This window comes from Stomoxys calcitrans, chromosome 2 (genome assembly GCF_963082655.1).
Source record: "Stomoxys calcitrans chromosome 2, idStoCalc2.1, whole genome shotgun sequence".
Classification (NCBI taxonomy): Eukaryota; Metazoa; Arthropoda; class Insecta; order Diptera; family Muscidae; genus Stomoxys; species Stomoxys calcitrans.
Genome location: NC_081553.1, coordinates 50829895 through 50853654, shown reverse-complemented (window position 1 = coordinate 50853654; position 23760 = coordinate 50829895). Strand labels below are relative to the sequence as shown.

Sequence of the window (23760 nt, the reverse complement as noted above, 5' to 3'; positions counted from 1 at the left end):
GCGAAACACTACCAACCACCAGCCATATATGTATCTCTTCCTTCCACCCATTACCCATTCATCTTCTTCGCTAAAATATGTGCATATACAACAATTGGGCTTGCATATATCTTTGTTTTGTTGTTGCTTTTTTTAAGATTTTGTTATTTCGTCTGCTTGCATGACATGTCTGAAAAAATTCCCACCCTCATGACATAATTAGCTCTTCAGACACTTAGTTTTCCCCAGCCATCGGCCACATCCGTTTGTAATATTCAATTGCTGCTACCGATTGTTTCTTTCGCACCATGTTTGCATGTTGGTCTGAAGTTTTGGTTTTTTGCTTTAAATACAGGGAGAATTTATGCAACGCCTTTTCATGATATCCCAACGCACTAATTGTCTTAAGGCAATTAATGTTTATAGTTAAAAGAAGATTTTTTTGGTTCTGGGTATATGAAATTATAATGCATTACTTTTTAGCTAACGGTATAGTATTGGGTTGCCCAAAAAGTAATTGCGGATTTTTTAAAAGAAAGTAAATGCATTTTTAATAAAACTTAGAATGAACTTTAATCAAATATACTTTATTTACACTTTTTTTCTAAAGCAAGCTAAAAGTAACAGCTGATAACTGACAGAAGAAAGAAAGCAATTACAGAGTCACAAGCTGTGAAAAAATTTTTCAACGCCGACTATATGAAAAATCCGCAATTACTTTTTGGGCAACCCAATATATTACCAACTGTTCAATAATAAAGATCGAGGCAGAAGTTTAAAATGGATTTGCTAATATTCCCACTGTTCCCACCTACCATCAGGCATGGAAGCTAGAATATATACTAAATACTGTAGACTACTTGGTCTAAAAAGGCTTTTGCAAAATTGTTTTTTTTTTTTCAGTATTTAAGTTTTAAAAGGTGGGATGAGTTTCAAAAGTAAGGGCGGCCCCTAAAGCACATGATCCCAGATTTGACTGTCGTACTCTACTACAGTGGGTCACAACACGCATACATTAAGGGTAGGTCGATGGAGACGGACCTCCACTAGGTGGTACGGGAAGTCGAGACGTCTCTCTAAATGAAAGAGTACTCCATGGCGGTCTTCCTGGATATCAACAAAGTGGAGTTAGAGTTGGTAATCGCCGCCCTAGATCTAAAAGGAGTTCACTTGAATTCTTAATGTTCTTAATGGACGAATAAAATGCTTGCGACAGAGTTATCAATGATTACTTACGAGAGAGTATGGTCACAAGCCGAAAACAACCCCGTCGAAATGGGGGTATTTTTCAACGATTTTCTGGAACCTCTTATTTACACAGTCATTGTGAGATCAAAGCTGGCATAAAAAGGTCTCGTATGGGGAAGGGCTTTAGATTCCAGTCAGAGAGTACGATTTAAATCTGTGTATAACCTGATATGATTTGACTTCTTGAGGCCCTGAAATCCTTGGTTTGACTGAAATTTTGCGTATATTGTTCTGCTATGACTCTCAATAACTGCGCCAAGTACGGTTTAATTCGGTCTATAACTAGTTATTTTAAAAGATCAGCAAATCCTGCTGTGTCCATCCCAATTTGAGGGTAAAATATGTACTCTACTGCCAAAGACCTTTTGTTGCTGTCCTATTCTAGCCTTTATATTTTTTTTCAATTCCTTTTTTTGGTTAGGATAGGGGGAGAAGGATTACCCACGGTCACATACATGCATTTGAGTACAGTATTTTCTCGGTCGTCCTACTTGACAATGTTGTTTGTATTGGGAGATAACTTATTTGAGTCCTTTGTTGTCGCAAGCTATTTATCCTGCTAAACGGCAGTAAGTGATCCACTTACTTCAATCTTTATATCAACATTAGATTCGATCTCTACTATCATAGACCTTTCTTTTAATATCCATATTATCCTGATAGAACTACACGTCCTATGCAGGGTATTTAGTGGGTGGGGCGGTCCCAGACTTTGTCCCAAATGTGTATACCAGATTTGTAGTCAACTCACAATGATCTTTCATTTGATATCCATTTTGTGACGTTGAACATTCACGCCCGTTCTGGCGATTTTGGAGGTTGAGGAGGCCTCGACTTCCAAACATCTTATATTTGACACACACATTGTCGCAATCGGTAAATATGTTTTGCTGGAGGGTTTTGGGAGGTGGGGATGCCCCTCAGACACTTATGTTTAATTTTTTTTTCACATTTGTACTCTGCTTTGAAATACCTTTCATTTGATACCCATATTGCTCAAAGTGGTAAAAGTGTTCGTTTGGGTGGTGTTTTTGGGGGTGGGGGACCCCCCGACAATTAGGGTGACGTTTTAATGCCAAATTCGTACTTTACTCCTAAATACCTTTCATTAGATACCCATATTGTCCCAATCGGCAAACATGACCGTTCGGGTGGGTTTTGGGATGGGGCGTCCCCCCAGGTAATTTGACCTCAAAATTTTATATCAATTTCGTGTTTTTGGGATACCGTAAGGTGGCATGCAAAATTTCGCTTAAATCGGTGCACCCATCTCCGCGTCCTGGCAAAATGCAACAGGGGCAAACTTCTCACATATCAATGAGTGCAGTCCGATTCAAGTTTAAGCTCAATGATAAGGGGCCTCCTTTTTATAGCCAAATCCGAACGGGGAGCCGCAGTGCGACACCTCTCTGGAGAGAAGTTTTACATGGCATAGTACCTCGCAAATGTCGCCAGCATTAGAAGGGGAAAACAACTGCTGAAAATTTATTCTGATGGTTTCGCCAGGATTCGAACCCAGGCATTCAGCGTCATAGGCGGACATGCTAACCTCTGCGTTACGGTGGCCTCCGCGATCTGGGGTTCTTGAAAATACGGGTATGGGGGAGGTACTTTTAATACCCTTTCAAAAGGGAAATATTACTTTTGAAACCCTTTTCAGAGGGAAAGGGTCTTTATATACCATTTCTAAATGGAAAGGGTAATGTTAATACCATTTCCAAAGGAAATGGGAGTGAATTTCAAAGGAAATGGGAGTGAAAAAGGTACTCTTAATAAACTTTCCAATGGTAAAGGGTACTTTTAGAAAGGGAAAGGGTATTTCCAGAGGGAAAGTGCACTATTAATATCCCTTCCAAAGGGAGAGCGTATTTTCGCCCTTTTTAAAGGGAAAGGGTAGTTTTGAAACGCCTTTCTCTAAGAACGAAGTTGGAATGGGTAGTTTTTAAGTACTTTCCCCAAGTTATGTATAGTTCTAACACATTTTCCCCAAGAAATGGATAGTTTTAAAATCTTTTCCCACAGGAAAAGGTAATTTTAAAACCCCAAGAAAAGGGTCTTTTAAAACCCCTTTTCGCTGTGCCCTAACCTCAGGGAAGGAAAATTTTCAGTAGCCTTTCCTCCAGGATGGAACAGGTACAGTACCTTTTCCACAGAGAAGGGTTAGTTACAGTACTTTTCTCCAACGAGAGATTTACATAGTTTTATTACCCTGTTCCCACGAAGCGGATGGTCACAGTACCCTATCCCCAGGAATAGTTACAGCAGTGTTTTCCCACAGAAGGGATAGTTACATTAGTCTTTCCCCAGGAAAAATATCATTACATTACCGTTTCCATAAAAAAGAAGTTGTTTTCATTTTTATACACTCCACCATAGGATGGGGGTATACTAATTTCGTCATTCTGCTTGTAACTCCTCGAAATATTCGTCTAAGACCCCATAAAGTGTATATATTCTTGATCGTCATGACATTTTAAGTCGAACTAGCCATGTCCGTCTGTCCGTCCGTCCGTCCGTCCGTCCGTCTGTCCGTCCGTCCGTCCGTCCGTCCGTCCGTCCGTCCGTCCGCCCGTCTGTCCGTCCGTCTGTCCATCCGTCTGTCCGTCCGTCTGTCCGTCCGTCTGTCTGTCGAAAGCTTTCGAAGGAGTTAAGCTAGCAGCTTGAAATTTTGCACAAATACTTCTTATAAGTGTAGGTTGGTTGGGATTGTAAATGAGCTATATCGGTCCACGTTTTGATATAGCTGCCATATAAACCGATCTCGGGTCTTGACTTCTTAAGCCACTGGAGAGCACAATTCTTATCCGATTTGGCTGAAATTTTGAATGTGGTATTTTGTTATGACTTCCAAAAGTGTGCTCAGTATGGTTTAAATCGGTCCATAACCTGATGTAGCTGCCATATAAACCGATCTCGGGTCTTTATTTCTTAAGCCACCAGAGGGCACAATTCTTATACGATTTAGCTGAAATTTTGCACGAGGTGTTTTATTATGACTTCCAATAACTGTGCCAAATATGCTTCAAATCGGTTGATAACCTGATATAGCTGCCATATAAACCGATCTGGGATCTTGACTTCTTGAGCCTCTAGAGGACGCAATTCTCATCCGATTTGGCAGAAATTTTGTACAACGGCTTCTCTCATGACCTTCAACATACGTGTCTAATATGGTATGAATCGATCAATAGCTTGATACAGCTCCCATACAAACCTATTTCCCGATTTTGCTTCTTGATATTCAATATTCTTTGTTCGCCTAAAAAGAGATATCGCTCGGACTTAGCACGCTCTTACTTGTTTTCTCTCAAACACCTTTCGTTGGAGATCTATGTTGTCGTGATTGGTCTATATACCCATTTGGCGGGATTTGGACCGCCCCCGAGGCACCCAAACCCAACAATAGAAACCATGTATTGTTTTGACTGTGAGAGTGCAAAAAAAATTCGAACGAATCGCATTACCAATCTCTGAGATCTGGTGATTTTGAAAATTAGGGTAATGAGAAGTGCTTTTTAGGTGAGGGATGGCACTCATACATTTCGGCTCAAATATGGATATAAAATTCGTGCTGCACTCCCAAATCCATTTAATATGAGCCCCATATTGTCATGGTCAGTAAATATGAAATGTTTTGAAGGTGTTTTGTGGCTGGAGCGGCCACCGGCCCTTTGCCCTGAAAATAGATATCAAATTCGTTCTTAACTCCCAAATGCCATTGGGTAGTTGTCGTACCTTTTCTCCCTGGAAATGGTAGTTGTCGTACCCTTTTACTTTTCCCAGGATAGTTTTAGTACCCTTTCCCAAGGAAAAGGTTAGTGTTATTACCTTTGTCGTACCCTTTCTCCCTGGAAATGGTAGTTGTCGTACCCTTTTACTTTTCCCAGGATAGTTTTAGTACCCTTTCCCAAGGAAAAGGGTAGTTTTATTACCTTTGTCGTACCCTTTCTCCCTGGAAATGGTAGTTGTCGTACCCTTTTACTTTTCCCAGGATAGTTTTAGTACCCTTTCCCAAGGAAAAGGGTAGTTTTATTACCTTTTCCCAAGGTAAAGGGTTGTTGTAGTACCCTTTCCCAAGGAAAAGGCTTGTTGCAGTATCCTTTCACCACGGAAAGGGTTGTTGTAGTAGCCTTTCCCCAATCAAAGGGTTGATGTAGTACCGTTTACCCAGGGAAAGGGAAGTTTTAGTACTTTTTTTTTGGTAACCCTTTAAGTTCCCTTTCCCCAGGGAAATAATGGTTTTAGTGCTGTTTTCACCAGGGAAAGGGTAGTTTAAGTGCCCTTTCCCCAGGGAAGGGGTAGTTATTGCATCCTTTCCCAAGGAAAATGAAGTTTTAGTACCGTTTCCCAAGGAAAAGGGTGGTTTAAGTACCCCTTCCTCTGCAAAAGGGTAGATGTAGTATCTTTTTCTCTGGAAAGTTTAGTTGTAGAATCCTTTCCCTGTTGAAAGTTAAGTTCTAGTACATTTTCGCCACGGAAAGGGTAGTTTAAGTGCCCTTTCCACAGGGAAGGGGTAGTTGTTGCATACTTTCCAGGGGAAAATTAAGTTTTTATACCCTTTCCCAAGGATAATGGTAGTTTTAGTACCCTTTCCCAAGGAAAATGGTAGTTTTAGTACCTTTTCCCAAGGAAAATGGTAGTTTTAGTATCCTTTCTTCAGGGAAGGGGTAGTTGTCGTACCCTTTCTCCAGGAAAAGGGAAGTTTCAGTACTTTTTCCCTAAGGAAAGGGTAAGTTTTAGGTGAGGAAAGGGTAGTTGTAGTACCCTTTACCTTTTGGATGGGTAATTATAGTACCCTTTCCCTTGGGGAAGGGTAGTTATGGTACCCTTTCCCTTGGAGAAGGGTAGTTATGGTACCCTTCCACATGGGGAAGGGTAGTTATGGTACCCTTCCACATGGGGAAGGGCAGTTGTGGTACCCTTTCACATAGGGAAGGGTAGTTATGGTACCCTTTCCCAAGGATAAGGGTAATTATGGTACCCTTTCCCAAGGATAAGGGTAATTATGGTACCCTTTCCCCAGGGAAGGATACTTGTTACATCCTTTCTCAAGGGAAAGGGAAATTTTTATTATTTTTTCCCCAAGGAGAGGGTAGTTTTAGTACCCTTTCCCAAGGAAAAGGGTAATTGTAGTAGCCTTTCCCCAGGGAGAGGGTTGTTGTAGTGGCCTTTCCCCAGGGAAAGGTGTGTTGTAGTACCCTTTCCCATGGAAAAGGTTTGTTGTAGTTTCCTTTCCCCAGGGAAAGGTTTGTTGTAGTACCCCTTCCCTACGGAAAGTTAAGCTTCAGTACTTTTTCGCCTGGGAAAGGAAAGTTTTAGAACTTTTCCCCAGGGAAGGGGTAGTTTAAGTACCTTTTCCTCAGGGAAAGGATAGTTTTAGTAGTGTTTCCCCACGGACGGGATAGTTACGCTAGTCATTCCCCAGGGAAGGAGTAGCTTTAATTTTTTTGTCATAATGTTTATTGGGTGCATGAAAATTTTGTTTTGCTATAAATTACACATCGAGTTGTATTGCATTGGCGTTATTTATTGCCTAGAATAAATACCAGATAAAAATTAAAAATTGTATGACGGATTAGCGGAAACACAAGTTTGGTATTGGTTTTTGTTTGGATTTCAGTTGTGTCTAATGCAGTTTTTCCATTTATTTATGGTGTGGCAGATTTTTTCCACTTTTTTGAGAAAATTTGCTATACTTGTAATGCAACAAGACTTTGTCATTTTCCATTGCATTTGTTTTTCGTTTTTATTTTAACATGGGGCTTTATTGCGGCTTATAAAAACAATGGCCAATGGCAGCGGCACAAGATCTGAGGGAGGCACAGAGATCAGCTTGTGCCACAAGTCTGTGTTTTGGTAAATTTTTATGTTAAGTAGGTGAAATTTGTTTTGGACGACCATTTATAGCAGAAGGCTGAAAAGAGGAGAAACTTTACCACAAATCGTTGCCATGGATAATGGACTCTTGTCACTTGGCAAAAAAGAAAAACTTTGAAAAAGGAAAATTAAGAGAAAAATAGTTCAACAGTTTCACTTTCTGTTATAATTTAGAGTTAAATATCAAAAAAGTTAATGATCTGATGGAACGTGAATTTGAAAAATGGTTGGTTATAGGTAGTACTTTACTTTTAAAAAGATTTTTAAAGCAATAGCAAAAATTGAGAACAGCCTTTCTAGGATTTCATGTTGTAGCGTTTCTATATCTGGTCCAAAGGGGATTTTCCAGTATTTTTCTGTTTTCAAATATTTGTTCGTAATTAACAACAACTTCCTCTTTTTTCTTTTCCAGCTCATCAAGGATGTGCCTTTCACGATGGTGGTTCTACAGAAAGTGAGGGTGTACGCTTTATACGCCTCCGTGAAGATGCCAATATAGGCAAGGACATACTCACCATAAAAGCCTATCCCCGTTCAAAGATCTCTCTGCAATCGCCTGAGAATACAGGAGATCACAAATATTTTGCCATACATGAGTATAATTTAACCTCAGTGGTTGTGACTCTGACACGATCACTGGAAGATCTCGTGGATCGAGATGTGCCAAGAAATTTACTAAAATTTCGCATAGTTTGTGCTGCAAAAAATGAGAAACTCGAAGAGGGCAGCTATCTGTCTGTGACAGTGTATATTGAAGATGTCAATGATAATAAGCCAGAGTTTCTGAACACTCCCTATATAGTGGATATAAAAGAGAATACCCCACCGGGTACCATAGTCTTTGAGGGTATTCAGGCCTTTGATCGCGATAAACCTAATACACCCAATTCGGAGGTTCATTTTAGTATGTCTACCGTGCCGGAACAATTGTCGGCTGATGGCAGTCCTTATTTTTCCCTTAAATCTCCACATCGTCCTTTGTTGATATTGAAAAAGGAATTGGATTTTGATAATGGCATACGGTTATTTAAATTGCCTTTATTTGCCTGGGATAGGGGAACTCCGGCGAATCAGGTCAACACCACCATAACCATTAATGTGCGAGATGTGGATGATTTGCCGCCAAAATTTACCGAAGGTGTATATCGTTCGAAGATAGATGAATTCTATCCAATGACGGTAAGATTTAGGGAGAATTTTTTTTATCACCAGAATATTTTTATGAACAATTTTCTTTTCTAATTTCAGGGCATGCCCATTAGAATACCTTTGTATTTTAGTCCACCCATTATGGCTTTTGACCAGGATTCTTTGAATGCTTCCTTGGTTTATGACATCATCTCTGGCAATGAGCGTAAGCTATTTCGCGTCAATCCCAACAATGGCATAGTGTATTTGCAAAAGGAAATCGATTTGGAGGAAGAGAGTCTGCCGGGCAATACTTTCGTTTTGCAGATTGAGGCAAGGCAGAAGGATAATCCATTGAAGAAGGCTTTAGCAAGGTAAGCTTGGATTTTGATAATGTTTGGTTATAAGTGTAAAGAACTGATCTCTTTCTAGAAAAGTTGTTAAAACATGTCCAACCCTAACTTGGGAATCTTACACTATGTGGTTATATTGTCTCTTTTGTGGCTTCTGGTTATCAATGAGATTTTGAGATTTTTCGAGAGAGGGAGAGAGAGAGTGGTTTAAGGATGACGTCGTCAGCATCAGTGGTCTGGCATTAACCTAAGATAGTCTGAAGCTGGGTTCTTTCAAGTGAACTCTCCTGGATGGGATGGAGCTGCAGCTCTCTCCGGACGCAAATTTCATGGACGTGATTCTTGACCGGAGACATAGCTGAAGACGAAACGTAGAACAAGGGGTTATAAGGACACTCAATTGGTAGGAGTTGGGGTCATAGGCTGGCATAAACCTAAGATAGTCTGAAGCTGGGTTTTTTCAAGTGAACTGTCCTGGATGGGATGGAGCTGCAGCTCTCTCCGGACGCAAATTTCATGGACGTGATTCTTGACCAGAGACTTAGCTGAAGACGAAACGTAGAATAATGGGTCATAAGGAAACTCATTCCCACATATGAATGTCTGTGGCATTGGGCTCTGGACAACGCACAGTGGGATACGACCAAAAAAAACTTGCAAAGAATATGCCGCTTGAGAATGGGTACAGATATCTCTTTGTAATTTGGAATGGTGTTAGCAAGATCGTGGTTGTCCAGGGCCTGCCCTAGGTTGCGCCTCTGGACAGACCCCTAGAGTTGGGCACCTCGGTATTTCGAAAATATGTTGGGACTGCCAAATCTCCGTTTGTGGTCCGATTTCTATTTGAACACAAACTCGCTATCACCTCAGCTCAAACCATTCCGAATTTCAAAGTGATATCTCTACCCATTCTCATACTGCATATTTTTTACTACTTTTTTTTATGATTTTCTAGTACTACTGTGCGACGTCCAATCCGACAATAATTTAGGAATCCCCTAGTATACAATCAATCGCAAGTCGCTCTATCTCTTTCCCCAGAAGAACGGAAAATTTTCCACAGTTTAAAGTGCACCCGATATCTAGCACCCTAAGTCTGTCAAGGATCTTTGAGAATATCCTAAGATTGAGAATGGTACACAGCACATCTCTCGGAGCAGTCCTTATTGTTCTAGAAATCAGCATCACCGCGTACCCTGAGTCCAGAGCCTGATACCACACCAGACATCCACAGGCAAGAAACTGCCGAATAACCACTGTAAAGATGCAGTGTGCCATCCCCGTCCCATTCGTACATAATCTGTATATGTGTGAGTCGTTAATCTAGAATTTTGTCGGGTGCCCTAGTTGATGGAGTCATCATCGCTCCACCTATGCCAAGACATCACGTATTCTGAACCTGCTGCCATATCCTTATATTGTTCTTCGTCTTCATGGCCGTTCACCATACTACCGCGGCGTAAGTTACGATTGGCCCAATCAAGCTCATATTAAGGCAGTGGTTGAGTTTTCTCTTGATTAGCGTTAAGACTCCTAGGTCTGACGAATCTTGCATAGCCAGTGGACTATTTTCGGCTCCATATCCAGGTTACGACAGCCTATTCTGTAAGCCTACATCAGAAAGCTTTGTCAGTAAGTCTTGGATGGGACAGTACCAGTTCAGTTTCCTATTGAAGATCACTTCCAAATAGTTTGCCTTGTTGGATATCTTCTTCTTCCTCGTAAAAGGCAGATTTCAGTCATCTCTGGACTAAACTTCAGACATAGCCAAGCCGAATGCTATCTCCAAGACTTTTTTTGGCATACCTAATTTCGAATCCTATCACTAAGAGTATTATAACGTGATTCTATACTGCCAGGATTCGTAGTAGGCCACTCATGGTGGCCCAGAGGAGTGGCGATGGCCTGTGTTACACTTCCCCTGATCGTTATGCCATGGGACATGCGACTTATCCACATGTTCTTATACGGTCTTATGGCTTATACTGTCTCTAAGGACTGAGTCGACCTGGGACTGCTTTAAGAATTGGATCCATTTGTTGGTCCTCAGATTATTTAGAGTAAGCTCAAGGATTTTTTGCACAAAATTCGTTGAAGACCGCTCTGCACTAGGTCTGCAACGAATGTCCTATGATTTAGGCATGCCACCTGTATCTGAATAATTCCCCAGATTTCCTACTGCTGCATGGTTTCCTCTATACTCTCCAAGGTTCTAATTAGAAAGGAGATAAGGCTTATAGGTCTATAGGATTTAAGACTTATAGGCCTATAGGACTTTGATGCCGCATAACTTGTCTTGCCGGGATTGGGTATAAAAACCACCCTTCCCTCATGTCAGGCATTAGGAGCATAGACGGGACTTAGGCACACTGTGAACATAGCAGCTAAATGGGGCTCCAGGAGTTTGCATCCTTCTGCAGAAAATATTCAATTATTCAAAATTCAAAATATAATACACGTCCCTGTAAACTGCCATTCTTTTATGACATGTCCTGTTATAAGGTCTGCGGACTTTATTCCCAAGGTTGCGAATTTACCAGGTCTAGGGATGATATCCTAGGTCTAGAGATGATTTGCTTCCTCCAAGCGGACAACTTTCTTCGGTAGACCCCTATATCGCCTTCGCAATCCTGTTGACATTAATTTGGTTTTCCTCATCAGTTATCAGTGGTGCCGAAGAGTCGAACAAAAAATAAAACAAGTAAGAGCGTGCTAAGTTCGGCCGGGCCGAATCTTGTATACCCTCCACCAAGGTTCGCATCTGTCAAGTTCTTTGCGCAGTATCTCTTTTTAGGCAAACAAAAAATAATGTATAAGGTCGGAGGAGGTGCTATATCAAGTTATAGTCCGATGCGGGGCACAAGTAGCAAAATCGGGAGATCGGATTATATGGGAGCTGTATCAAGCTATAGATCGATTCAGACCATATTGCACATGTATATTGAAAACCATGGGAGAAGCCGTTGCACAAAATTTGTGCCAAATCAGATGAGAATTGCGCTCTCTGGAGGCTCAAGAAGTCAAGATCAGTTTATAGACAGCTATATCAGGTTCTATACCGATGTGCGCCATACTTATCACAGTTTTTGAAAGTCATATCAAAACACCTCATGCAAAATTTTAGCCAAATGAGATAAGAATTACGACTTCTAAAAGCTCAAGAAGTCAAGACCCATGATCGGTTTATATGGCACCTATAGCAGGTTATTAACCGATTTGGACCATACTTCGCACAAATATTGGAAGTAATACCAAAACACCACGTGCAAAATTACAGCCAAATCGAATAAGAATTGCGCCTTCTGAAAGCTCAAGAAGTCAACACCCAAGATCGGTTTATATGGCGCCTATACCAGGTTATGAACCGATTTGGACCATACTTCGAACAAATGTTGGAAGCAATATTAGAACACAACGTGAAAAATTTCAGTCAAATCGAACGAGAATTGCGCCATCTAGGGGCTCAAGAAGTCAACACTCAAGTTCGGTTTGTATGGCAGCTATATCGAAACATGGACCGATTTGGCCCATTTGCAATCCCAACCGACCTACACTAATAAGAAGTATTTGTGCAAAATTTTCAAGCGGCTAGCTTTACTCCTTCGAAAATTAGCGTGCTGGGGACAGACAGACGGACGGACATGGCTAGTTCGACTTAAAATGTCACAACGATCAAGAATATATATACATTATGGGGTCTTAGACGCATATTTCGAGGTGTTACAAACAGAATGACGAAATTAGTATACCCTCCATCCTATGGTGGAGGGTATAATGATGCCAGATAAGCGTCACCTTTTTATACCCACCACCATAGGATGGTGGTATACTAATCTAGTCATTCCGTTTGTAATACCTCTAAATATTGATGTAGGACCCTATAAATTATATATATTCTTGATCGTCCGATATTCTGCGTCGAACTAGCCATGTCCGTGGGTCCGTACGTCCGTCTGTCGAAATCACGATAGTGGTCGAACGCGCAGAGCTTACCGCTTGAAATTTTGCACAGATACTTAATATTGATGTAGGTCGGTGGGGACTGCAAATGGGTCATATCGGTTCAGATTTGGAAATAGCTCCCATATTAACCGATCTCCAAATTTGATTTCTTGGGCCCATAGAAGCCGCAATTTTTGTTCGATTTGGCTGAAATTTCGCACATAGCGTTCTGCAACAACTGTGTCAAGTACGGTCCGAATCGGCCTATAACCTGATAAAGCTCCCATATAAACCGATCTCCCGATTTGACTTCTTGGGCACCTGGAAACCGCAATTTTTGTCCGACTTTGCTGAAGTTTTGCACATAGTGTTCTGTTATGACTCCCAACAATTTTTGCAGAATCCATGGTAGTGGGTTCCCAAGATTCGGCCGGCCGAACTTAGTACGCTTTTACTTGTTTCCGCGGCAGCACTGTTGCGTCCGAGGCCCCTTTATTAAGGCAATATGAAACATACGTTTGTTGACCATATCCATCGAAGCGGCGGTTGGCGTCACTTTTCTAATGAAGGTTTATCGGGGTACCTGATTCTGACAATATTTGTGAGATTTCCAGCCGTAAACACATAATTAGGACAATTTCTTTAAAATTTCTCGCTATTTTCTTCCTTTTTTCAGAATCGAAGTAGAAATTCTCGATCTCAATGACAATGTTCCGGAATTCGAAGCTGATTTCTACAATATATCCATTGTGGAAAATCTACCGACTGGCTTTAGTGTCCTGCAAGTGAATGCCGTGGATCGTGATCAAGGCGAAAATGCCGAATTCCTTTACAATCTCAAGGAACATGCCGATGCCAAAGGGGCATTTTGCATAGATTCTCGCTCGGGTTGGATCACAGTGCGTGATGATCGTTTTTTGGATCGTGAAAAACGCAAGGCCATACATTTGGAAGTAGAGGCTTTGGAAAGAATGCCCTCATACATGGATGATGTCAATCTCAAAAAACCTTCACCAAATTCTGTTAAAGTCGAAATTACACTACTCGATCAAAATGATAATACGCCAAAATTTGAACATGGAAATCTCTATGAGTTTAAAGTTCCCCTCACAGCACCTGTGGGCTATATGGTGGGACAAGTGTTGGCTCTGGATCCCGATGAGGGGCCCAATGGTATGCTGATCTACGATATGCAGAGGCCAAAGAAAAGTGGTTACATACCTTTTCGTTTGGATAATAAAAATGGAACGATTTATGTTTCGGGACCTTTGAGGAGAGGAAGAATAGCAGTGTTTGTGGAGGCCAGTGATCAGGTAAGGAGCTCCTTCTAAAATTTTTTATTTGATTATACCTATTTTGTTTTTAGCCCCTTAATCCCTCGGAACGCCGCTTTTCCTTGGCCGTCATAACCATAGAGGTCTTTGCAACTTTGGATGATCAGTCCATAGATTTCATAGGAGCTCCCTATGAATTTTGGATTGGCTCAAATGCTCCCTTGGGCACCTCAGTGGGTCAAGTTAGAACCACCCTTATCTACGAGAGTGATGATGAGATTATGTATGATCTACTGCACACCTATTCTGAGGGTGTACCCTTTGCCATTGAAGAAAGATCCGGTATAATTACCGTCATAAGGGAGTTGCAAGAGTTCAAGAGAAAGGTCTATCATTTTGAGGCGGTGGCAAATTATGTAAGTTTTGTTTTTAAAAAACCTAAAAAAAGAATGTTTTATTAATTTCTTTTAATATTTTCAGCTTTTTGCCAATGCCACTCAACCTTTGGTGATGGCTCGCAGTAATCAGCCCTTGACTACGGTACCAGCTCCGGATTTAACCGACGAAGGTGTTCTTATAACGAATGTCACAATACATGTTATTTCAAAGCCAGAAAATCAAGTGCCATTAAGACCGGTTATAGAGTGAGTATTAATTGCCGAAAACAAGTAACAAGTTAAAAACCAGTAAGGAAGGGCAAAAGTCGGGCGGTGCCGACTGTATTATACCATACACCTACCCTCTATGTATATGTGTGGGACCTATATCCAATTCTGAACCAATTTTGATGAACCTCGGGGAGCAAATATGTTCAAACTGTAAAAACTACGGACAACATTACCCAAAATCTGACGAACGTATATATGGGAGCTATATCTAATTCTGAACCGATTCCCAGCAAACTTCTCAGATAATGTGGTAGTCGTCGAGGAAAGCTTTGTGCAAAATTTTGGCAAAATTGGTCAATAAATACGCTTGCAGTGGCTCTTAAATCGGGCGATATACATCTATGGCATCTAAATCTGAGCCGATTTCTATGAAATTCACCAGTAATTTTGAGAGTCATAAGAAAATCCTTCCTGCAAGATTTCGACAGAATCGGATAACAAATGATCACTTTTTTGCAATATTTCTCAAAATCAGACGAACATGTTTATGATAGCTATGTCTAAATCTGAACCGATTTCGCGGAAACTCTTCAGATACTGTGGCAGTCGTCGAGGAAAGTGTTTTGAAAAATTTTGGCAAGATGGATCAATAAATGCGCTTGCTGTGACTCTAAAAGTTTAAATCGGTCGATATATGAGAGCTATATCTAAATCTGAACCGATTTCCATGAAATTCACCAGTAATATTGAGAGTCAAGAAAAATTCCCTCCTGCCGAATTTCGGGGAGCTATATCTAAATTTGAACCGATTTTGACCAAACTCTATGCATATTGTGGTATTCATCGAGAAAAGCGTTGTGCAATATTTTGGCAAGATTGGTCAATAAATGTGCTTGCAGTGGAGTGAAAATCGGGCGTGGTGTATTGGTGTAGGGTATAAAAACCTAAGTTAGGCCGGGCCGACCACAGCTTCTCCGATCATCGGTTTGGGCCTTGGCGAAAATACTACAGAATAATGGCGGATTGGGATAGATTTCGACACACACATCTTCACGACTATCCTTCTAAATCAGAAAAGGAAGTGGAAACGGCGGAAGATACAGACATAATGATCAAACGAAGGTCCTGAATGACTTGCTTGCATCAGCATGTCCTGGTGGCAAGCTAAGGGGCAAACAGCGACCGCCATTGTGGACCCCAGAACTGGTTGGTCTAGGGAAGGACTGCAGACAACTTTTCAACAGAGAGAAAGCCACAAGGGCACCACACGGTTCGGACGTCTCTAAGGCTAAGATTAGAAGATACAAGAGCGAGCTGAGGAAGGCCCAGATAAATCCTGGGTAGAATTCTGCGGCTCCGTGAAGGATACACCCGGGGCCTCTAGGCTAAGGAAGATTTTATCCTCGAGACCTATTACGATGGGATATATTCAGAAGTCAGAGAATGCATGAACAATGTCTAGTATGGAAACGCTACAACTACTCATTGGCATACATTTCTCGGGAAACTCTATAACGAACAACAAGGTGGCTCTAGAAAAGCTTGTCATCGGAATGCATTCATCGAAGTTTATTTGGGAAATAGTGTCTGGGGCGAAAATCCTTTGGGCGAAAAAATTTTCGACCCCTTAAGTCGCCAGGTGCTGATGATGTATCTCCGATTGAATTACAAACAGTGTGTGACCGACTGGCTTCTTGGCTTATGGAGATATACTCTGCCTGTATTCTTTGGGATGGGGGGACAAAAAGGTCATTTTCATTTAAAAAGCAGGAAATCCGCCCTATTAGTCTGTCATATTTCATGCTGAAGACTCCTGAGAGGTTGATAGAAACATATCTTAGGGCAAAGATCCCTAGAGATCGCCCGTCTCGGCAGCAGCATGCATGTACAATAGTAAAGGCAAATAGCTAAATAGCCCTTCACGACCTAGTCGGCTACATAGAGGGTTCTCTCGCTGTCAAGGAATATACAATGGTAGAATTTCTTGACATTGATAATAATGTAAAACCGACATCAATCATGAAGACCCTGGTTCTGCAGTTCTCAGACCTATAATGCTATATGGTGTTGTGGTCTGGTGGATGGCGCTTCAAAAGTCCACCTACTGTTGAATACTCAATCGGATCCAAAGGATGCACTTGTTTGTGCATCACAAAACGACACAATCTGATGTACTCAATTTATTGCTACACCAAATGCCTCTGGACATTATGGAGAGACAAATTGCTGTGACCACTGCTGTGAGGCTAAGGGGAGATTTGTGTGTTTTCCTTGATACAATCTTCCATGTTCCAGGCAGTGTAGATTACACTCTGCGCCGTTTTTTGATAAAAGTACTGTACCACTATTTCTGATAGAACAGATGGGAACTACAATAGCCCTGGTAATAGAAGGTTCCAAACTAGACACCAGGGCTTTGGTCATATGGAGAAAGTTACCCGACTGCGGTGTGTATCAAGCGGAGATCTTAGCAATTAAAGTAGTGGTGGATTGGCATAAACATCTCAGACAACCAAGCAGCTATTAAATAGCCGAAGAACGTATTTCTGAACACAAAAACCGCCCTCGACTTTCGCAGATATCTCAACGACATAACTGAACTGTTCTGGGTGCCGGGCCATACACATATCTGAGGGAATTGTATAGCAGACGAGCTTGCCAAACTAGAAACATGTATTCTAGGGGAACTGCAATCTATGGATATGCTTCTAGCGATATGTCAGCTAAGTCTTCAGTATCAGGCCCGAAGGACAACGAATGATAGATGGTCACAAAGAGGGAGCTGTAACCATTCCAAAATTATGTGGTCTAATATTGAATTGAAGAGGTCTACCCCTTTACTATCGCTGGCTAGAACAGACATCTCATTCATTGTGTAGTACATGACATGACATGTCACTATCTGATCGGAAAACATGCTGACAGGCTGAAGGTTGCCATTAACGACTTTTGCAGAAGCTGTGAGGACATCGAAGAAGAAAAGTCTATGGAACACCTACCGTGTGTATCCTGCACTAGCAGTCAGAAGGTACTCAACTTTAGGTTCTCATTTCTTTGAGAACTTGTCTGACTTAGCGGGTATGAACATTTGCAAGTTTTTGGGCTTTTTAAAGGGATCTGGATAGGTATTTTCCTTTCCGTGTTCCTGTGGTATCACAATGAACGAAAAAATCTAAGTGAGTCTGATGACAAACTGCCACTTTAACCTAACATAAACCTAATGTTCAGAACTATTATCGCAGCAATCATCCAAATCACCACCTTGGTGGTGGCCCAGACACATCATGTTCGCTCTTCATAGTCTGGAGCGAAAGGGTCAGCTCTACAAGGTTAACCTGCAGGTGTATGTGGCGGACTTAAACAGCATTCAACAGCATACGGCAGCGAAAGTGGTGATAAGCTACAGAGTGAATGCCATTCTTTAAGACCATCTGACGCCCATATCAACTAAAAAAGTAAACCTCCTTCGGCAAACCAAAATTGTTCCGACTCAACTAATACGCAGCTGCCAAATCCCCATTTGAAACGTAACACAGTGGGACCAAATCGGAAAAAAACTAGTAAAAAGTATGCTATGTGAGAACTGTTAGGTAGGAGCTGAGGTTTAAGCGAGATTGTGTGCAAAATTTCAAGGCTCTAGATTGTCCAGGCGCCTTTTGGCAGGAACCTAGATTTGGTCTCCACGGTATTTCGAAAATTTATTGGGGCTGCCAAATCTTCGTTTGTGGTCCGTTTTCAATTTGCTGGATAGTGCTCAAAAATACCAACAAGAAAAGGCCGCTTGAGGTCTACAATATCTCGCCTTGCTTTGGGGATATTCGAGTTTTAATTTTTTTTTTTGCAAGTTTGAGCGAGGCTTGCTTTGTATTTTGCAATTTACGAACGCATTTGTAGTTCGATTTCCATTTGTATGCATGATTTCGATTTCTAACCAAATTTACAACATTTTTGGAGCAAAATGTGGAAACATCTGATAACTCAGTTTAAAGTTATACAGTTTGGAAGTAAAAAAATGTGAAGAAAGTGTATTTTTTGCTTATTTTGGTCAAAAAAAGTAATTTCATAGATAAGTCTTTATTAAAAAAAACTTGCTGAAATACCTTGATTTTTATACCCACCACCATAGGATGGGGATATATTACTAATCTAATCATTCCGTTTGTAACACCTCGAAATATTGATCTGGGACCCCATAATGTATATATATATTCCCGATCGTCTCGACATTCTGATTCGATCTATCCATGTCCGCCCGTCCGTCTGTCGAAATCACGATAGCGGTTGAACGCGTATAGTTAGCCGCACAGAAACTTAATATTGATGAAGGTCGTTGGGGATTACAAATGGGCCATATCGGTTCAGATATAGATCCTCTATAAACCAATCTCCGATTTAACTTCTTTAGCCCCTGGAAGCCGCATTGGCTAATGCCTGAAACATCCATAAAAATTGCTTGGCATGAGCGGAACGATATGCCAATATCATCTGCAATCTCTCTGATATTGATTTGACTATTATTGAAAATCATTTTCTTCATTGCTTCAATGTTTTCATCGGTTGTTGGCGTGTTCGGGCGACCAGGACGAGCATCGTCATTGACATCTTCTCAGCTTTCCTTAAATCGTTTATACCAAAATTGAAATTTTGTTGTGCTCATAGTAGACTCGCAAACGCCGCAGTCAACGCTTCAAACGCCCTTGCGCATTTAATTTTACTTTTTTACACACTCATAGAAACTATATCTAAATATGGTCCGATCTCCACCATAGTCAGGAAGGCTTTGTAAGGTCCTACACAACTAATTGTACCAAATTCATCTGTTAAAATATGCAGCTTTTATGGGCCTAACCTAAACCGGGAGATCGGTATGTGAATATGACAGCTATAACCAAATATAGACCGATCTGAACTATATTGAACAAGAATGTTGGAGAGCCTACCACTGTCCACTGTCTCAAATTTCTGCGAAATTCGAGTAATAAACGTGCTTTTATTGACCCAAGAACGGAAATCGGGAGATCGGTATATATGTCAGCTATACCCAAATATAGTCTGCTCTTGACCATACTCGGGACGAATGTAGAAGGGCCCAACAGAGCTCATGGTGGTAAATCTCAACGAAATCGGTTAATAAATTCACCTTTTATGGGTCTAAAACCTTAAATCGGGAGATCAGTATATATGACAGCTACATCCAAATCTAGACCGATCTGAGACGTGTAAATCAGGAATGTCGGAGAGCCTAACGCAACTAGTTATTTTAAACTTCGGCAACAATTTTCGGACACTATTCTAAATTTCTGCTAAATCGGACAATTATTGCTCCCAAGACCCAAGATCGAGAGATCGGTCTATATGGCAGCTATATACAAATCTGAACCGATCTGGGCCGTATTGAACAAAGATGTCGTGAGGCCTAACACAACTCCATATCCCAAATTTCACCGAAATCGGATAATAAATGAGGCTATATAAAAACACTCATTTGGGCTTTCTGACATTTGGAAAAATGGTTTTTGGGTATTGTTGCATCGTTTGGGTGATATGACATTTGTCGTTTGGAGCGAAAATGTTTTGGGCTATATAACGCTAGGCCCCATATCCGTTCTTAATATGGTTCAGTTCGGTCGATATGTGGAAGTAGCTGTCATATATACCGCTTTTCGATTTAGGGTCTTGGGGCCATAAAAGAAGCATTTATTACCCGATTTTGCTAAAATTTAGTCCAATGAGTTGTGACGGGCCCCTCGACTATCGTATCGAGTATAGTCTAGATCTGACTTTATTTGGATATATGTAGCTACCAATAAGCATTTATTATTCGATTTTCCTGAAATTTAGTACAGGGAGTTGTGTGATTAATATATATATCCGAGGTGATGGGTGTTTGGCCGGTCCGAATTTGATGAAACAATGTGGACCAAAGCTGGGCTATATTCTATTGAAATCATAAAAAAACTTTCATATAATTTTTTATGCATTCTTTGCAGGGAGATCAATATGAACATCATCAAGTTCCACATCGAGGAGAATATCGTAGGAGGCATAATAGGACAACTACTCTACAAGAATGGCATCAACATTGTCAACAACGATTTGGAGTCTTTTAGAAGTTTACCCGCCGCACCCGAAGCAAATGTAACCCTAAACTCCCGATTTCGCAGTAAAACTTCGGCAAGACGGCAAACAAGGAAGCGTTTGCCCCGACGCCTGGCCCAAGAGAATAACATCAAGCTGCGCTATATCATAGCCAATCAGCAAGAGGTGATCAATAAGATCACCATAACTGAAGATGGTACTCTGTTAACTCTTACGGGCTTGGATCGTGAACAAAAGGACACGTACGATCTGACGGTGATAGTGGAATACACCACTGGTTTGGTGAGTGGCGCTGGCATATATCAGGTTGAGATAAAAGTGGATGATGTCAATGATAATGCCCCAGAGTTTAATGATCTAAACTACATGGGCCTTATAAAGGAGAATAGTGTGAAGGGTGTGGAGGTGGCCTTGCACAAGCCCATAGTGATTACGGATAAGGATTTGGGCAAGAATGCCGAATTTAAGGTGATATTACAAGGAGACTATAGTGAATTATTCGATATCACCTGGGTGGAGCAGGAGAATGCATCTATCCTCAATAATTTACCTCGCAAGCCGGAACTGTTCAATGTCTTCAATCTCTCAGATCAATGGAATGATGATTTGAAGTTTCTGGAAATGCAAGCAGATCTGAAACCTTTCAATTTAAGAATGCATAATCAGCCCTTTTTTAAGGTCTCCTATTCGGGATCCAGACCTTTGGATCGTGAAAAAGATCAGATATATAATTTAAAGATATTTGCCATAGACTCGGGCGGCCTGAGTTCCTATGCCAATTTGAATATTCTCATAGCTGATGTCAATGATAATGCCCCCATTTTTGAAAGAATTTCAGTGTTCAAGGATTCACGTGTGGAGATAAGGGAATATACCACCGATATGGAGATATATTTTGTGGAGTCTTCAATGAATGTAATGCCCAATATGGCCTCGCTGAACAGCAACATAGTGCTGCCTCCCTATTTTATACCAGGTTCACCTCGTCTTAGTCCTGCAGAGGGAGGCTTTAATGAGACTAAAACGGCAGCAAGACCACGATCTCTGGCCAGAAGTAGGGGACGTCCCAGAATAGCCAGGGCCATGGGGGGTTTAAGTAAATGCCCCCTATTTGCTGTGTATGAAGATACTCCAGTGCAAAAGAAAATCCTACAAATCACCGCCACTGATGAGGATTATGGTCGGAATGCCCAGGTTCAATATGACATAGTAATGGAGAATGTGGAGAAACTGTATGGAGCTGGCACTCAATTACCCGGCAAACTTAACCAGCACAAATATTTTACTGTAGATAAACTGACAGGAGAGATTATGGTCAATTATCCCCTGGCGGCCAATATTGAGGTGATACTAAACATCACCGCCTCGGATATAGACAATCTGCAAGACTCCACCTGCCTAAGGTTTACCATCATCGATGTGAATAATCATGCTCCAGTGTTTAAGAAGAGCTGGTATAGTTTTGACACTGCCGAGGGAGAATACAAAGATTCAGTTTTGGGTCAAGTTTTGGCGGTGGATTTGGATTTTGGAGAGAATTCCAATGTCTCATATGCCCTAAGTGACTCGGAGTTGCCTTTCAAGATAAAGCCCTTGTCCGGCGTCATAAAGATCACTGGTTCCCTGGACCGGGAGGTAAGGGACACCTATAACTTCCATGTCATAGCCTATGATAATGCTGAGCCCTTGTATCGTCTCTCCTCCTCGGTTGAGGTGGAGGTTAATGTCTTGGATTTGAACGACAATAAACCTGAATTCATAGGCTATGATGATTTGGTCAAGGCAGAGTTGTATATTCCCGACATACCGGACCGCACTATGAAAGTGCCTCTCTATAAATCGTTTTTGGATCGCAATACCAAAATCGGGTCCTTTGTCAAGCAGGTGAATGCCTTGGACAAGGACTATCTGGGTAATGGAAATGGCCTGGTATTGTATTCATTACAGCATCATGATAATCAATTGCTCTTCAACATTGACTCCAGGGAAGGTATCATAACCACCATATCGAATTTCCGGGGCTACAATAACTATGGCCACTTGAATGTCACTGTTATTGCATCCGACTTGGGTAGTCCCTCTCTGTCATCAACAGCCATAGTCTTGATAAACCTGCAGGGTCAGGTTATAGTGGAGACCACTACCACAACCACCACTCCCAAACCTCTGGATATTATGGCCTTGACCAATACTTCCATATTCCAACACCAATACTATGAAATACAAATACTGGAAAATAATGAAGCACCCACCGAGCTGATGAAAGTAAATTTCACCAAAGATTTTCAGCCTGAATCACTGAAATGGTCTCTTTGGCTGGAGGAAGGTCAAGATCCACTGGAAGATGCCTATCCACCCTTTGAGTTTGATCCCAAATTATCCATCCTCTACGCTCTGAAGTCCTTTGATCGTGAACAAATGGAACGCTATCAAGTGCGTTTAAAAGGTGAAAAACCTAATCGTGAGGGTCGAACTTATACCCGCTTAGCCTACCCCGTGGTGGATGAACGTCTCGAGGGCTTGGAGCACAATGAATGTCGTATTTTAATAAAAATTCTGGATGAGAATGATAATGCTCCCGTTTTTAAGACCTCAGGGCAGCCAATTATAGCTGTGGTGCCACGATCGGCAAATTTTGGTTATCCCATAACTCGTGTGGAGGCCAGTGATCCGGATTTTGGCCTTAATGCTGAAATACGCTATCGTTTGCTCAACGATCACTCCCGTCTATTTGCCATTGATGAGATAAGTGGCAAGATTAGACTTATCAGTACTATTGAGTCCACTACTGATCGAGTGTATGGATTTGATGTAAAGGCCATGGATAGGGCGGGGGCAGATGATGGCAAAAGCAATATCATCAATGTCTTTGTCTATGTCATTGATGAAAAGAAACAGGTGCGTGTGGTGGTGGCTGGCAAGCCAGTGGATGTGGAGAAGAAAATCGATGCCTTGATGTTGGCCTTGAGCGATGCCATTGGTATGGAGGTGCGAGTGCGTTTGCTGGAGCCCCATATAGGAGGAAAGGAACCAGCGTAAGTAGAACTTTTTAAGGTTATAAAATTTATATGAAATCTGTAAATTAAAGGGAGGAACAATTTAAGCGAATTTATGTTTTCAAAAACCTGACAAAGTTAAGACCAAATAATCTAGGGCAAGCCCGAAACCCAAAATCTTGTAAACTGAAATATTGCTTATGGTATGATTGACTTTGCTTGAAAAGTATACCCTTGAAGGGCCTGTTAAACATTA

General features: G+C 41.3%; 1 protein-coding gene across 1 annotated transcript in view; it reads left to right on the top strand.

Moving 5' to 3' along the window:
- LOC106086404 (cadherin-89D) overlaps positions 1 to 23760 on the top strand; it is a 75111-nt gene that overhangs the window by 28295 nt on the left and 23056 nt on the right. Inside the window, exons 5-11 of the mRNA XM_059361442.1 lie at positions 7279 to 7341; positions 7517 to 8283; positions 8353 to 8606; positions 13204 to 13840; positions 13894 to 14217; positions 14282 to 14445; positions 20400 to 23543. Coding sequence (XP_059217425.1) covers positions 7279 to 7341; positions 7517 to 8283; positions 8353 to 8606; positions 13204 to 13840; positions 13894 to 14217; positions 14282 to 14445; positions 20400 to 23543 — 5353 coding nt within the window. The remainder of the gene's footprint in view (positions 1 to 7278; positions 7342 to 7516; positions 8284 to 8352; positions 8607 to 13203; positions 13841 to 13893; positions 14218 to 14281; positions 14446 to 20399; positions 23544 to 23760) is intronic.